At 38.3% G+C, this 14,054-nt stretch overlaps 1 protein-coding gene across 1 annotated transcript in view; it reads left to right on the forward strand.

The window, feature by feature from the left end:
• The window catches only part of RMDN3 (regulator of microtubule dynamics 3), a 44,240-nt gene that overhangs the window by 16,657 nt on the left and 13,529 nt on the right, over nucleotides 1-14,054 (forward strand). The window contains exons 7-8 of the mRNA XM_026115523.2: nucleotides 12,654-12,729; nucleotides 13,573-13,650. Coding sequence (XP_025971308.2) covers nucleotides 12,654-12,729; nucleotides 13,573-13,650 — 154 coding nt within the window. The remainder of the gene's footprint in view (nucleotides 1-12,653; nucleotides 12,730-13,572; nucleotides 13,651-14,054) is intronic.

The following is a 14,054-nucleotide window of genomic DNA, read 5'->3' on the forward strand; positions in this document are numbered from 1 at the left end:
GTGCCCTCTCTCAGAAGAGTCTGTCACTTTGGTAGAGCATCAAGAAAACTTTACGAGAGAACCATTTGCACACTTGATAGACACTGAATTGTGTACCAACTCTTTTAAATCCAGCTGGTGTATCTGGATGTCTTGTGGGCGGATATCATGTTCTTGAAATGTGACAGCATGCTGAAAACAACTTGAAGATAGCTTTAGTTTTAACAATTGGCAGTACTTCAGGATTTAACTCTTCATGGAATACTGCCCAGAACTGGCCAGTTTTGAGCTATGATTTAGATTTATGAGCTGAGTGTTTCTTGTTCCCCAGGTGGATTAAACAGGGGAGTTGCTGACAATATAAATTAGGGGCGGAAACAGCCGTAGCAATAGAAGATATTTCAGCACTGAGAAGAGGAAAAAATAGGCAGCTGGAGCCACCTGATAGCACCCTGCACACTCAGAATAGTGCTGGGGGGGTCCCTCCCTTCCTCCGGGATGCCAGTACCCTGCAGTGCCTCCGTGTCCTGAGCCATGGAGGCTCTTGGAATGGGAATGCCGGAAAAGAGCCAAGTGAGAGAAACTACCGTCAAGTACGAAGTGGCACAAAAATCATCTCTGCAGGGACCACTGCATGCTAATGTTTAGAATGTATTTACAGGCTGTGGGTTTGGGCTTTCCCTGCCCTGAACGTTAACCAGTTGCTCCAGCCTTTCCCTTCCTTGCTTTCCTTTCTCCTCCCCTTAAGTATTTCTGTTGTTTCTCCCCCTCTATTCCATCCTTCAGCAACAGTGAAGCAAGGTGATGCTTACAGTCACTTGCCTTCTATTTGTTAGACATAAAGAAAAGAGATGTCTTATAAAATTGCAATCGCTGAAAGAAAGGCTGTCAGCTGCTAATTGGCCCCAACATTGTCCGTTTTCATTCATTTCTTGGGGGAAGATTGTAATAAAAATGGTGTGGGGGGAAGCCTTCAGTATGGAAATAAGATTTATGAAGTTTTATGCCATACCTGTTTCCCTTGCAAAATTCAGCTACCGGTAGTACTCAAGAATATGTTATTTTGGTCATTTTTAACCAATCTTTTCTAATTCATTACTCAAAAATTATGTGCTGTACCTTAGCTGAGGCCTGCTAGTACTTTGTAGATGGTTAACTTTTGCATCACACATTTTCTTGTTGGCACACTGTAAACAAGACTTCCTTTTTTTCTGTGTGGCAACAGCATCCTATTGTTGCCTTGTGCTCCTTATGACCTACTGTAACCTCCAGATTGAATTCAAAGTTTGATTCTCCCTCACCCTCCTCCAACTACTTGAATCTTTCAGCATAGGATAGTTCAGACTTTTAAAACTCCATCTCTGTTATATTACCCAATTTAATCAATACCATCAGAGTGTTGCTATCTGGGGAATTTTTTGCTGCTCCATTCAATGTGCCTTCCCACTGTGACAGTGATTCATTCACAGGCACTCTCAAACAATAGTTAATCATGGAAAATTTGGGTAAAAGAGTTAAGTGATTTAAATACCCCAAAACAGAATTGTATTCTTTCTGATGGATTTTTTTTCAGAACAGTTTACACAGACCCCCAGTGACGGAGCTCCCATGTTCACCCTTCTATGAATTGCATTTCAACTTTATACCAGCTGTCCTATGTTTCCTTAGTTTACTTTTAAGAATATCATGAAAAGTGTGCTAAAATCCCAAAACTTAATCTATATCAGTCTATCTCTTCTTTCTCATTCATTCTTCTCAAAGCAGGACATTTAGATTAGTTTGATATTTGGGTCTCTTACTGGCCAGACTGGGAGTTCAAGTTGCTAGACACTGCTGCATTCATTCCACGTGTAATGAGGCTGTTTTCTGAGAGCTTGTTGCTAAGACATTGAAACTGGATTAACCATGAACGATTCTCTGATAGCGACTGATGCGAAGCGTAAAATTAAAGGCTACCACAAGCTTTCAAGAGGATTTGATATCTGCAAATGGAAGCCGTTTTGAGTGATTATCTGAATTCATCCTGAGATTCTTAGCACTGCACTTTTGTCTTCCAAGTTGATAGTTATTTTAAGTGATATCCTGCCTTAAGCCTTTAATGTGGTATAAGAATCGTTTGTATAGGTTGGGTTGTTGTTTTAATCTTAGTAGATCTTTTTGTAGCTATTTTAGTAGATTTTTTTTTTTTTTTTTTTTTTGAGATAGTAGCCTTTGGAAAAGATGAGGCTTTGCTTATACAGCAGGCTTTTGCCACTTGTGCACAGGGACAAGAGTCACTTTCAAGGCATCCTGAACTGCTTTAGTTGTTGAGCATTCTTGGTGGTTCATTGGAACAAAGCTAAAAAGCTTTCTATTTAGCAGACATGAAACATCTGCCTTGAATGTGCAATAAGAAAAAAAAAAAGATTAAAAGATCAAAGTTGTTTTCCTATAAAATACTGAAGACCTTCATACAAATGGCTGGGCAATTGGGAATTTCATGGTTTGGCAATGGCGTAAAGTTCGTATTGCTCTAACTACGATCATTGTGATATGACGGTGCTACCAGGACAATACTAAGGAGTCAAACTACCATGAGGTAGTTTGTTGTAAATAACAGTTGTGTAAATAACACCCAGAAGAGGTCTATGGGAATTTGAGAAATGAGATTTCTTTTTCACTTCTTCAATGCACACGCATATGTACATACCTACATACGTGCTTTTCCAATTAACAAAATGCTGCTGTAGGACTTAAGTCACTAAAATTGTTCTGCTTTAGTTGTATGATAGAATAGCCTGCTGTGCCCTCTAGTGTGAGTGCAGTTTATGTTAAAGTAAATGTTTAGTTATATGTTTGTGTGTACAAACACTTCAGTTATACATATATATACTTAGGTGTGGCAGTGCCTCTTATATATTTAAAATAAATATACCAGTCCATAGTGTGGAGATGCACAGTTTAATTATTGTGTCTTGAGGGGGAAAAAAAAATCACACATCCAAGTGAAATTAGCTTACTAGTAAAAAAAAACCCCTGTACAAAGAGGCTTGTAGCTTAGGGAAAGTGTACGTGCATATGCCTTTTTTAAGTAATATGTTTGTTAACTTTTTTAACATGATGCAGTTTTAAAACTCGATAAGAGGAATTAACATGCACGGAACAGCTGTCAGATTAGTTGCTCACAAAAGCTGATGGCCAACAACTAAAGTACATGTTGAAATAGTCTCAGGATCATGTTCGAGTGGTTTAAAACTTATTTAGATAACCATCGGTGGGCAGTTTACTCTTTGCATCTAAAGCTTGGGGTAGAATGTGACAAACAGTTTTTCATTTGAAATCAGAGAGTTACACTCCTGTGTAAGGAGAATATGGAGTACTTCTCTCTTGAAAACTGTATGCAGATCTATCCTCAACTCTAAAAAGTAGGACTGCAACATATTCAGAGGTATGTGCGACAAGGAAGATCAAAAGTATAGAACAGTTCTTGTAAATGGAATTACTGAATAAATTAAGACTTGTCAGACTGGAAGAAAGATAATTGAGAGGAACATAATGTATCTATGCATTGAGTGGCATGGAGAAGGAAAATGGGAGTGCTATTTTCTAAAGCAAGAACTAGAGAGCATCCAATAAGGCTGTTAGGCATCATGCTCAAACCAAAATAAGATATGGAGTGTCTTGTTCAAAATCTGTCATCTTCTGACACCCATCATCCTAACTTAATCTTGCAGCATTTAACTGGAGAGAATAAGAATTGTCATCATAATTTCTTTAAATTGTTTTGACCTGCTGTAGCTAGATTGCCTGAGTAGACTGAAAGAACTACAGGTCAGGACTAAAGGAAACCTCGCATCATCTTGTGTTAACGCTGTGTTTGGAGGATGGTGGCCAGGGAACAAAAGCCATGTTCCTTTCATTTGCATGTTTTATATATATATATTTATCCTTCGAACTAGATTGTTGCTAAAGCCTGGAATTTGCTTGGGCCTACAGACAATTGCTCCTATTATTGTGTTTTCATCTCTGACCTAACTACCTAAGTGCAGCTCTGTTGCTTCAGTGATGCTTTTTCTAGCGCCTCTGCTGATGCCTTCGTAAAAGCACTAATCCATTTTGGTGGATGAGCAGAAGGTTGGGGTTTTTTTCTTTTTTTTTTCCTCTTATCTCAAGGATTAGAACAAGCTTAATTGCCATTAGTGAAATTCCTACCACTGGCGATAAAGTACATGACTGCCAGTTATGAAGCTGGTTCCAGAAAAAACATTTCAGATAAGATAAGCACTGGTAGATTGCCCAGGCCCTTAAGGAATTTCGCTATGAGCCAAAACTTATGCCGTGTTTCTGATTGTTTCCACCTCTCCAAATGCCTATACCCCTGCATGCATACCTTACCTGGAATAACCCTCTGGGTTTCTTCAGTTAGGGTTGAGGTAGGTTGCTAGAGTAGTTTGAGGAAAGTTGTATGACGAGATCAAACTGCGTTGATGACTGTCAGCCTGGAAGCCAAGGTCTTATACTGTGCAACTACTGCCAGACACCTGGAATTTACTTGTAAAGAAAAATGTGAGTACCTTTTGGTTAGAATAGAAGAAACACAGGTATTTTCTTTAAAGTAAGAGTTACAGAATTGCCACAATGTTATTTTAAGTTTTTCCATTTTATATTAAGTTTTTTCACAGTTTGTTTTAACTTTATGAGATGTTCTGTGCCAGAAGATTCTTGATAACCCTTGGTAACCTCTTATGCCCCCTTTTCTGGAGAAGTGAACAGGAAAGCTCTGGATGTCAGTGTTCAGTAAGAAGTCCAATATAAGGAATAGATTTCAACTATGTTGTTTCTGGTTGCAATTTTTGTAAATGGGCAACAAATCTGAAATTCATTGACATCTTCCCAGTCCTTTACTTCAAAGCAGCATCCTTGCTGTGGGATTTGAGCTGTCATTCTCTGAGCTTTCATCTTGTGATACAGCTGTACAGTCTATTCTGGCAGCAGGAGGCAGTGAGAGCTAATAGATACCATCTCTAAAATGTATAGTCTGCAAGAGGGGAGACCCATTGACCCGAGGAGATAGGTTTTTTTGTATTCCATTTCTTACCCCTCGCTTGACTGATTCATTTTCCTGCCTTTAGCAATCCGCACTGTGCCTAGAGGAGCATGTGAACTTCCACAAAGTTGACGCTGTTCCTATTCTAAGTCCTGTTTTACCTGGCCAGTGCAGCAGCTAGAGAAGGAAAGAAAGAATATTCTCTTAATTGGAGCCAACTGCAAACATCACCATTAATTACTAGCTATTTAAATTTTTTTGTTTAACCAGTCCCAAGAACTGGAAGTGCTGTCTCAAGCGTTTTAGGATATACAGTTGGTCATACTGAATAACAGAACATTTTTGTAGGGTTTCTATGCTTTGTAATGGCTGGCTTCAGGACAAGCGTGAGCAACTGAAAGCCCTTTTATTTAAGGGTCCGTTGGATTTCAAGGGGGATTTGTGGGATAGTCTTTCACTACCAGTATTATATAGTTCCATACTAGATGATGTTTTTCAGTTTTATGTAATTAGTCTTGACTGACAGTGTTCTCAGTACGATGAGTTCTCATATAGACCTTGGGCTTCCCTTCTGAATTTTGTAATCTCCGATCCTATTGATGTTGCTGGGTAGTTTGGGAGTTTGGTTTACTGAGGGAAGGGAGTGTTAGGGGAGTTTTGTGATGTTTTTTGTGTGTGTGTTTTTTGGTTTCTTTGTTTTTTGTTTTTTGAGGGAATATTTATGGCTCAGACCGGAGATGTGCAAAGTGTATTCCCTTTACTTTCCTTCTCTAAGGCTAGAAGTCTTGCCTCCACAGTATTCCCAAACTAATCTGCCTGGGAAATGTCAGGGGTGAGGAGAGGAATGATCGTAAAGAAATAAAATTTGCATTTCCAAATAACCGTGTATTCTAGTTAAGTCTCAAAGGTCCTGTTCCGTTGAGTTAGATTAAAAAATATATATATCAGTGACCAGTTCAAGGAGACCTGTAACCATCTGACATGAAATGCAAAAACTATAATACTTTACAGTACTGTTATTTGATTGTTTTAGAATATTAAGGGAAGACTAATACATTCAGTTGAAAACTTGGGGGAAAATTTCTACTTGATGGTGATATTGTAGTATAGTAAATATCCAGGAGAATTTTCAGCCATGGAACTAAGAGCAGCTATCTGTTACGAAGGTTGAAAACTTGCCAAGACTCAGATGGGGGTGGAGAGGATGGGATGGCAAACGTGGATGTGGGTAACAAGTAGTATAACCAAGGAAAGGAATTGCTTAAGAAGAAAAATGATTCAGACTTGAACCTCTTCACAGTAGCTGGATGGACCTCTCTTTTTCCCCAAGAGCAGACTGTGCAGGAAAAATCTGTGGGATTGGCATTGTGTGATACATCCGTGGCTGTTATGGCATATGCCATAATCAAACATATGGCTCGTACTGCAGCTTTTGGAGTACTTGGGCAGGGCCAGTGGTTGTACTGCAGACGTGTAGCAGTAACACAGGCAGCAGCAGTGGGTAGGAAGCTCCTGGAGATGGGGTTGAGGGTTAAGACGGTCATGCCAGCGTTCTCCGCGATATTCCTGGCTTTGTGCAAGAGCAGACAGAGAGGCAGCCTTAATGGTGTTGGAGAAGAGGGTGTAGGAGAGAAGGGCTCAAGTCTATTACAGATGGGAGAAAATTTTGGAATAAATGGAGTTTATAAGAATGATGGACTCTAGCCAACATGGAGTCAAACGTTCAACACTGGAAGTTTTAAAAGATTATGGAGGAACCTTTATACTGAAGATGGGGAGGAGCTGAGAGATGTGGAAAAGCACAGAACTTGGGAATGTGTGTTTCCTAGGGAGGAAGCTATAACTTTTTTAGTCTTAAAAAGAAAGGAAAAAAAAAAAAGACAGAACTAAAAAAGTTGAGGTAGTAAGTAGTGCGGAACCGTCCTAAGAAATAATCTCATTTAGGCAGTAAAACCCAGATCTTTGCTGTGTTCATTTTAATACCAGAGTACAAATTCTATTGATATGGCAGAATTGTTGTTCCAGTGGAGGAGCGTTGTGTGGTAAAGAAAGCTGAGACTAAATAAGGTAAATAAGTTAGCCATATCCACAGATTAACAGAGAATCCCCGTGAATTTAAATTCCATGCTGAAATAGAATATACATAATATTAGTTGGCTAGGATAACACCACGCATGCTAAAGAAAATTACAGAGCTCAGGAAAGCAGAATCCACAGTGATGTCAAGAGACCGTTTCTCTTCCTGCTCTCCCCCAAGACTCAATATGTGGCATGTTGGAATGTAATGCAGAAATTAGTATTTTTTTTTTTTTAAAGCATCATAAATGATACAATATGATGATGATGATGTCCTGGAGCATTATAAGAGAAACAAGTCTGATTTGGTATTGAGTAATGAATAGGGTGTGATCCAAGGTGTTACGACAGCAGAATTGCTTTACAATTGTTATAATAATGTGCTGAGATTGAACAACATCTGTGTCAGAGCATGGAAAAAATTCAGTAAGTAATGCTAACTTCAAAAGAAACTGAATAACAATGGGGAAGCTTGAATCAAGGAAGAGCCATAGGAATGAAGTGACTGCAAATTACTCAAAGCTTGTATAAATGCTGTATTTTAGAGATTGAGAGTAAATATATGCTAGTCACTTAAAAAATAAATGAAACCGAAAGGGTATTCTGAGAGTTTGTTAAAGAAACTAAAATCACTACTAGAATGTTTCAAAGGCATCAGAAACAGGCCTGCCGTCATGAATTTAGAAATGATCCAGATAGATGTATTTTATTTACTTTGCGCATTGTCTGAAAAAAGTAGTTACAAGCTTTTGTTGTATTAAGTTGCAGAGACGGTATCAAGTGAATCTGCACATAATCACATAGCTTAAAGTATTTATGAAGTGTTCTGCAAATATGCCTTAAGGCAGACAGCAACATTTAAATACGTGCTTCCTATGGAAATAAGTTTGTGACTTTGGACAGTAGCCAATTTTCAGAATTTAGTAAACGAAATGTTTTTTAAGGAGTGGTGGGAAGAATCTTGAGAAATGTCCCTATACACAAACTTGATTTTTTTTACAGTTTAAGAGCAGATTTAGGTATTTTTGTAAGTGAGAGCAAGGATGAAGCCATCGTTTATGAATTCCGTTTTCGATGCAATCTATTAGTGTGAAAATACATGCAAAAATTCTAATCTCCATGGAAAATTGAGACAGTAATAGTAAATTACATGGTATTTTATTCCAGAATGTGATTTGTACTGATTAAATTTCTAGCATTTATGCCATCATCTTTCAAGTCCCCTTTTAAACTAGACCATACATGTAGATTCACTAAATGGGTATAAATGTTGGCTCTTTCAGGCCCAAAACTGGGCTTTTTATTTCCAATATCATACCAGCAAGGCTCTTGATGAGATCTTACCCGTATGTGGTATGACCATAATACAGCAAAGAAAGATGGTGTTATTCAAGGCAAACCAACATTTACTATTCAACTGGCTTGCAGCCCATAGGCTTCTTACACTAGTGTGGCAAAGCCAGACCTTGACTTGAGGCTCATCTGTGCCAGGAAGTCAGTGCAGAATACTAGGCTGTAAAACTGGAATGCAGAAGCTATCCCACATGGATGGTTTGGGCTTTTAATGAGGGATATCTTTTTGTTGTGCAACTTCTTCACTGCCGGTTGGAGTGCACTGCTGTTAAAGTGTATCCAAATGGGGAATTAATGTAGAGTAGCTGGTGCTTTGTGAATTTGCGCCCCGATGTCCTCACTGAGTTCTCTGTACAGACGAGCCCTGAAGAGTACTATGGCTTTCCTACGTGGCAAGTATTCAGATTAATTATTCAGATTAATTTTTTCCTTGGATCTTGTCTCCCCTTCTTCTGAGCATAGAAAAGTTAAGGCCTGACCACTTTTTTTTCAAGCTCTTTATGACCAGCTGCTCATTAATTTCGTGTCAAGTCATTAACACTTCTGTTATGTCTCCCAAGGTATTGCTTCTCAGAATTATTTACTTGATTGGAAAGTTATTTTTCCTTTCTGGCTTTCATCTGACTCTGGTAACTGAAAATTGAGTTATGACTAGGATTTTTTTCTCTTCGTGTATGATAAAACCTCTCTCTTGATCTGTATCACTCTCACTACCAATGCTGCTTGAATAGCATTCAGCAATTTTACAGGCTGACATTGATATTTTCAGTTTACAGATCATGCTGATTGACTGCAAATATGATCTATCTCATTATTTTGTGTGCCATTAAAAAAATAAAATTAGTTGACTGAGTATTTGTGAAGCAAACTCATATTCCAATAAAATGAAAGGGTTTTCATGTCTTTATGCTATTGTCCGTGGTCTGACATTCATATTTGATTTGTCTTTGGCAATATAAGACACTCTTTCACTTTATCAATATGCTGGAAAATAGCTGATTCTAACCATTTCTTTCCTCTTCTCTTGCTCCCATTCTCCCAATCATTTCTTTCTAATTTAACATCTGTCCTATGCAGACTTACTGTTTCAAAGACTCACTAACGGAAAGAAACAAGAAGTGTATTTGGGTTGGCAAGCCACCCTAATCATGAAGTTGGAGATGCTGGACTGAGAAGAGCTGTATATTTTGTGTTCGGAGGCCAAATGTCCTGCCCAAAGGGGCGTCAGCCAGAGTGCAGCCTTGAAAATGAATTTTCTTCAAAGCTGCGTGTACTGAGCTCTGGGATTTAAGCCGGAGGAACAGATAGTCTCTCATCTGGTAGTATCCGTACTCTGGTTCTGCAGAGTTCATTTTCTAATAAATATGGAAATCCTTATTGAGCTGAGATCCCAGTGGGAACTTGTGGTTTGATCCAGGTCAGCAGCTTAATGAATACTTCTGGTTAATAATTAATCTGGCAAATAGCATAATACAAGGTTTCGGCAATTTGCTTAGACATCTATCTGAGCAGTGTTTCAGAGGTTACGTAATGTTTACAGAAGAAGAAAGTCCCCTTTCCTACCTCATTATTTCTAATCCATCCTATTATTGTTAGTTAATCTTCCTGCAACTCAATAGTGCCTCCCATGAAATTCATCCCAAGGCATTTCGCCAAACAAATGGGAATAAATAGCTCAAATATTGAAGAGCTCGCCAAGTTAAACAAGTAGAAGAGATAAAAGCAGACACCATGTTGGCATGGCAAACAGAGGGAGAGAGGGAATTCAGGATCTGAAGACCTCAGCAGCCAGAAAGCTCAGAACTGCAGGGTCTTGCCTGTAAGAACAACTGACAGGCCAGCGGCTCTGGGCCGCGGGGCACCCGCTGAAAAAGGAGGTTCATGCAAAGGGCTGAGACCAAGCAGATCTGGTTTCAGTTACTGTCTTTTACTCTGGGACTACAGTGAAAAAAACGTTCAAGAATCTCGTACTGTATTTTTTTTTTTTTTTAGTTTAGTTTATGTCATGAAAATAGCATAGGACCGCTATTTACTACTTAACATTTCACAGGGCTGTTAAAAATTATATATAAAGTATCTGATATAATAATCTTAACAGCTGAATGTTGCCCCAGTTGACAGTTTGTATGGCTGTTGTAGCCATAGGCATGTCACATAGAAGGATCGGATTGAGCTAGCTTAGTGTGCCAGTGGATCTATCATTTGTTTGAAGGGGGTTGTGAGACTTTCTTGGGGGAGGCTATTCATAAATTTAGCTTCCATTTTAAAAAGGAATGTTGTTTCCAGGATTTACATTTTGTAGCGGGACCTTAAACCTGGTCTGAATGTATTTAATGCCTGCCCACATATTCAGGCGTCTAAACAATATGATAATAGGAGCCATATTCTGACAATTTACTATGCAATAGCCAGCGCTACAGACTACATGGTTTATTTTATAAGAATATTTTATCTTATGACCTTAGAAAATAGACCCTTTATACTTGTATTGTATTTATAAATCTCAGTCATGTTCTGCTTAAGTATATTTGTCATAGGCCGATGTTTGTTGTGAAATGAACTTGGGAGGAGCATAAAAACAGTTATTTGATCATCTGCAAGCAATAGATTATGGCAGTGCAGATGTGAGTTTTTGCATAGATCCCTTTCCCCAAATTGAAATTAAGGTATTGATCTGTTAATATTTTTCCATTGTTGTTAAAATAAGAACTGTAGAATTGAACCAAAGTTTTTTCAAAAGGAAGTTAACATCTTTCAGAAAAAAAAAAAAAGTAACAATAAAACAGTCAATATTCAGGAAACAAAACTGGACCTTGTAAAGGAACCTTTGTGTAGTACATTCCCTGCTGCAAGAGGTAAAAGATAATGCAAAATGTGCAGTCTTTCTGCTCATTCTGCTGCTATCCCTACAATAGTCTGCCTTATTAACCTAGTAGCAACATCACTGCTATGCTCCGGGTTTGCTATTGCAGCAGAGAGTTTGAGAAAGAAAACACTCTGTATTGTAACTTACACCTTGAAAAATTAGTTCAGGCATTTTGAAAGGCAAGACTAATAAGGCGTGAAATGCTTTGTGTACATGTTGTGGGGGGTTTTTTTATGCCATCAAAAAAAGTTTCTGATTAATTTTTATGAAATGCCTTGCTGAACATCTGTTGAAGTTAACCCTCAGCAAGGAAGCTTTGGGATATCACATGACAAGATGAGCTAGGGTATCCTTCAACACAGCCGAGTGTTAGAGCTATGAATATTGTAAAAGAAATGTCAAGGAAATTTTACTTGGATCTTTTTCCTTTTTATCTTTATTCTGTGAAACAATGAGGCTTCTGTACTTCTGCTGTTCATTTGTCCATCCATCAGCTTTACCCAACATCTGTTTGAACCACTGACAAATTTCCGTGGTCGAAATGTCACTTTGCATATTCCATTTAGCAGCTGTGCATTTGCACAGCTCTACAGTTTCATTTTTTTCTTGGGAAGCAATGCAGCCCCGCTGCAGGGTCAGAGGGAGTTGGAATTGCTGTGGGGCAGGGAGGTGAGATGAGTGTAAATCCACAGGTAATTAAGCTTCATTATGGTTGCTGCTCATGAAATAACTACTTTTACTAGGTACTGTACAAAACTGAATTGGTTTGACTTCCAGCACTGAAAAAAAATTATTTTGTTTCCCAAGTTTGGTGGCAGTTTTGGGCTGCAGGATATAGGTAGGTTTTACCAATGTTTTCCCTCAAAGTAGACATTCAGTGTGCTATAGATTTGGTATTGTGAGTGGATGATTCTTGTGTGCCTTATAGTTATATAGAGCTTTTAGTAGTTATGGCTCTCACTACAGTAGAATTTACTCTTCAATGCTCTGTGTTTTGACACAGTTTCATTGTTGAGGAAAAAAAAATCAGAGTGTAGAAGTATGCTGTGCTGTTCCTGTTTTATATAGAAATAAGGCTTTCAAGTGATTAATGCTCTCGACTTTCATGTCAGGTCAAACCACTGCTTTTTGACTTGCTGATCTCCTTTGAGCTAATACCTTTTTGTGCACTGAATTTTTCCTGTGTATGTCTCTCTCCTGTAAAAGATGTATAATATTCCTCATTTTCCCCAGTAAGTTATGAAACGTATATGCACTTTGATATCTTCAGAAGGAAGATACCTACCGAATGTAAAATGTGTTTTTGAAACTGTTGACGGTATATGATTTCTTAAAAATGTGTCTTATGTGTAGGTATGCTATTCTTTGTGGACAGTTATCAGAACATGAGAGCATTCAGAAGCGCATTCAAGTTGGGTATGTTTTTAAGGTGAGTAAAAAAGGACATGCTGTTCTTGTGTGAGTGTTTAACAATGTTTATAGCAGTAAGCTAGGAAAATAGGTTTAAGCTCTTATTAGAGAAATGATAGGTCTCAAAAGGAGAGGATGCTTGGTGGGTGATGTGGGCTGGGGAAGGTGATTCCAGTGATGCAGTCAGCAACTGTGATGGCAATGAGGGGGTCTGGCTGTGCGCTTGTGCACACTATAATCTCAGAAAAAGAAGAGGAATAAAGTTCTTGCAAATAAAATACATATATACCCGTGGGAAAACTGAGAACTTTAAACATGAAATTGCCATGTGGTGGTTAGATACTGCACCAGCTTTTCCTCAGTGATTGCCTGTGAGTGTGCTTGTACCCTTTAGTAAATGCAAAGTAGTTAATCTTTCATAGAGTGCTTAGCTGCCTCAAATTCCTTTATTTACCTTTCATCCTCAACAAGGATATTATAGGATGAGAGGATGCACTTGAAACAGTTACTACAGAACAGGCCATATATGATTATTACCTGGTCAGTTATTCACATAACCAGTAATTTGGTTGTGTCAAAGCACTGAAAAGGTGGTGGAGTAGAATGAAGGGCAGCTTCATTTTTGTGTGTGTGTGTGTAGTAATTCTTGTTTCTAAGACTGATAATGCTGTTTTTTTATGATTGCTGAAACCACTTTAAAAAATTTCTGATCTTTTTATTGCTGTAACTTCATTGATCCCTGACACTTAAACTGTGGACTTTCTCCTTTCTTTCCTCCTTCCACATAAGTTCATCTGTTCTTGTGGACTTTGTGTTTGCTTATAACAAGTATGTAATGTATGTTGGTGATGATTTTCCATAGGAACACATTGATAAAGCAATTTCACTGAAACCGGATGATCCAAAGTCCTACTATCTTTTGGGCAGGTGGTGTTACCAGGTAAAAGAGTTCATTACTATTTTCTTACTGTTTTCTTCCTTGGAATTTGATGTTTGGATGAAAGATACATGAATTGAAACCACCAGCCATAAGTGTTGAGCACATTCTGTGCAGTTGCTGAATTCAGATACTGTATCAAAAAGTATGGGTAGAATTGTATGGAAATGTCTTGGTAGCTTGAAAAAATAGCTTAAAAGTTACACTTGTGTGGGGTGTGGAAACTCTTCATTTCAGTCCTGAAACAATGCCAAGAAGAACACCCCCTGATGATATGCATGCTGTAATTATATTGCATTCAGAAGCCTCTAATACTGTAAAGGCTAATGTTAACTGCCAGGACACAGTGTCTCATTCAGAATCTCTCTCATTTTTCCATCTAAATTGTTTTTTAACTGTAATTGAGA

Source organism: Dromaius novaehollandiae, chromosome 5, assembly GCF_036370855.1.
Source record: "Dromaius novaehollandiae isolate bDroNov1 chromosome 5, bDroNov1.hap1, whole genome shotgun sequence".
Taxonomy (NCBI): Eukaryota; Metazoa; Chordata; class Aves; order Casuariiformes; family Dromaiidae; genus Dromaius; species Dromaius novaehollandiae.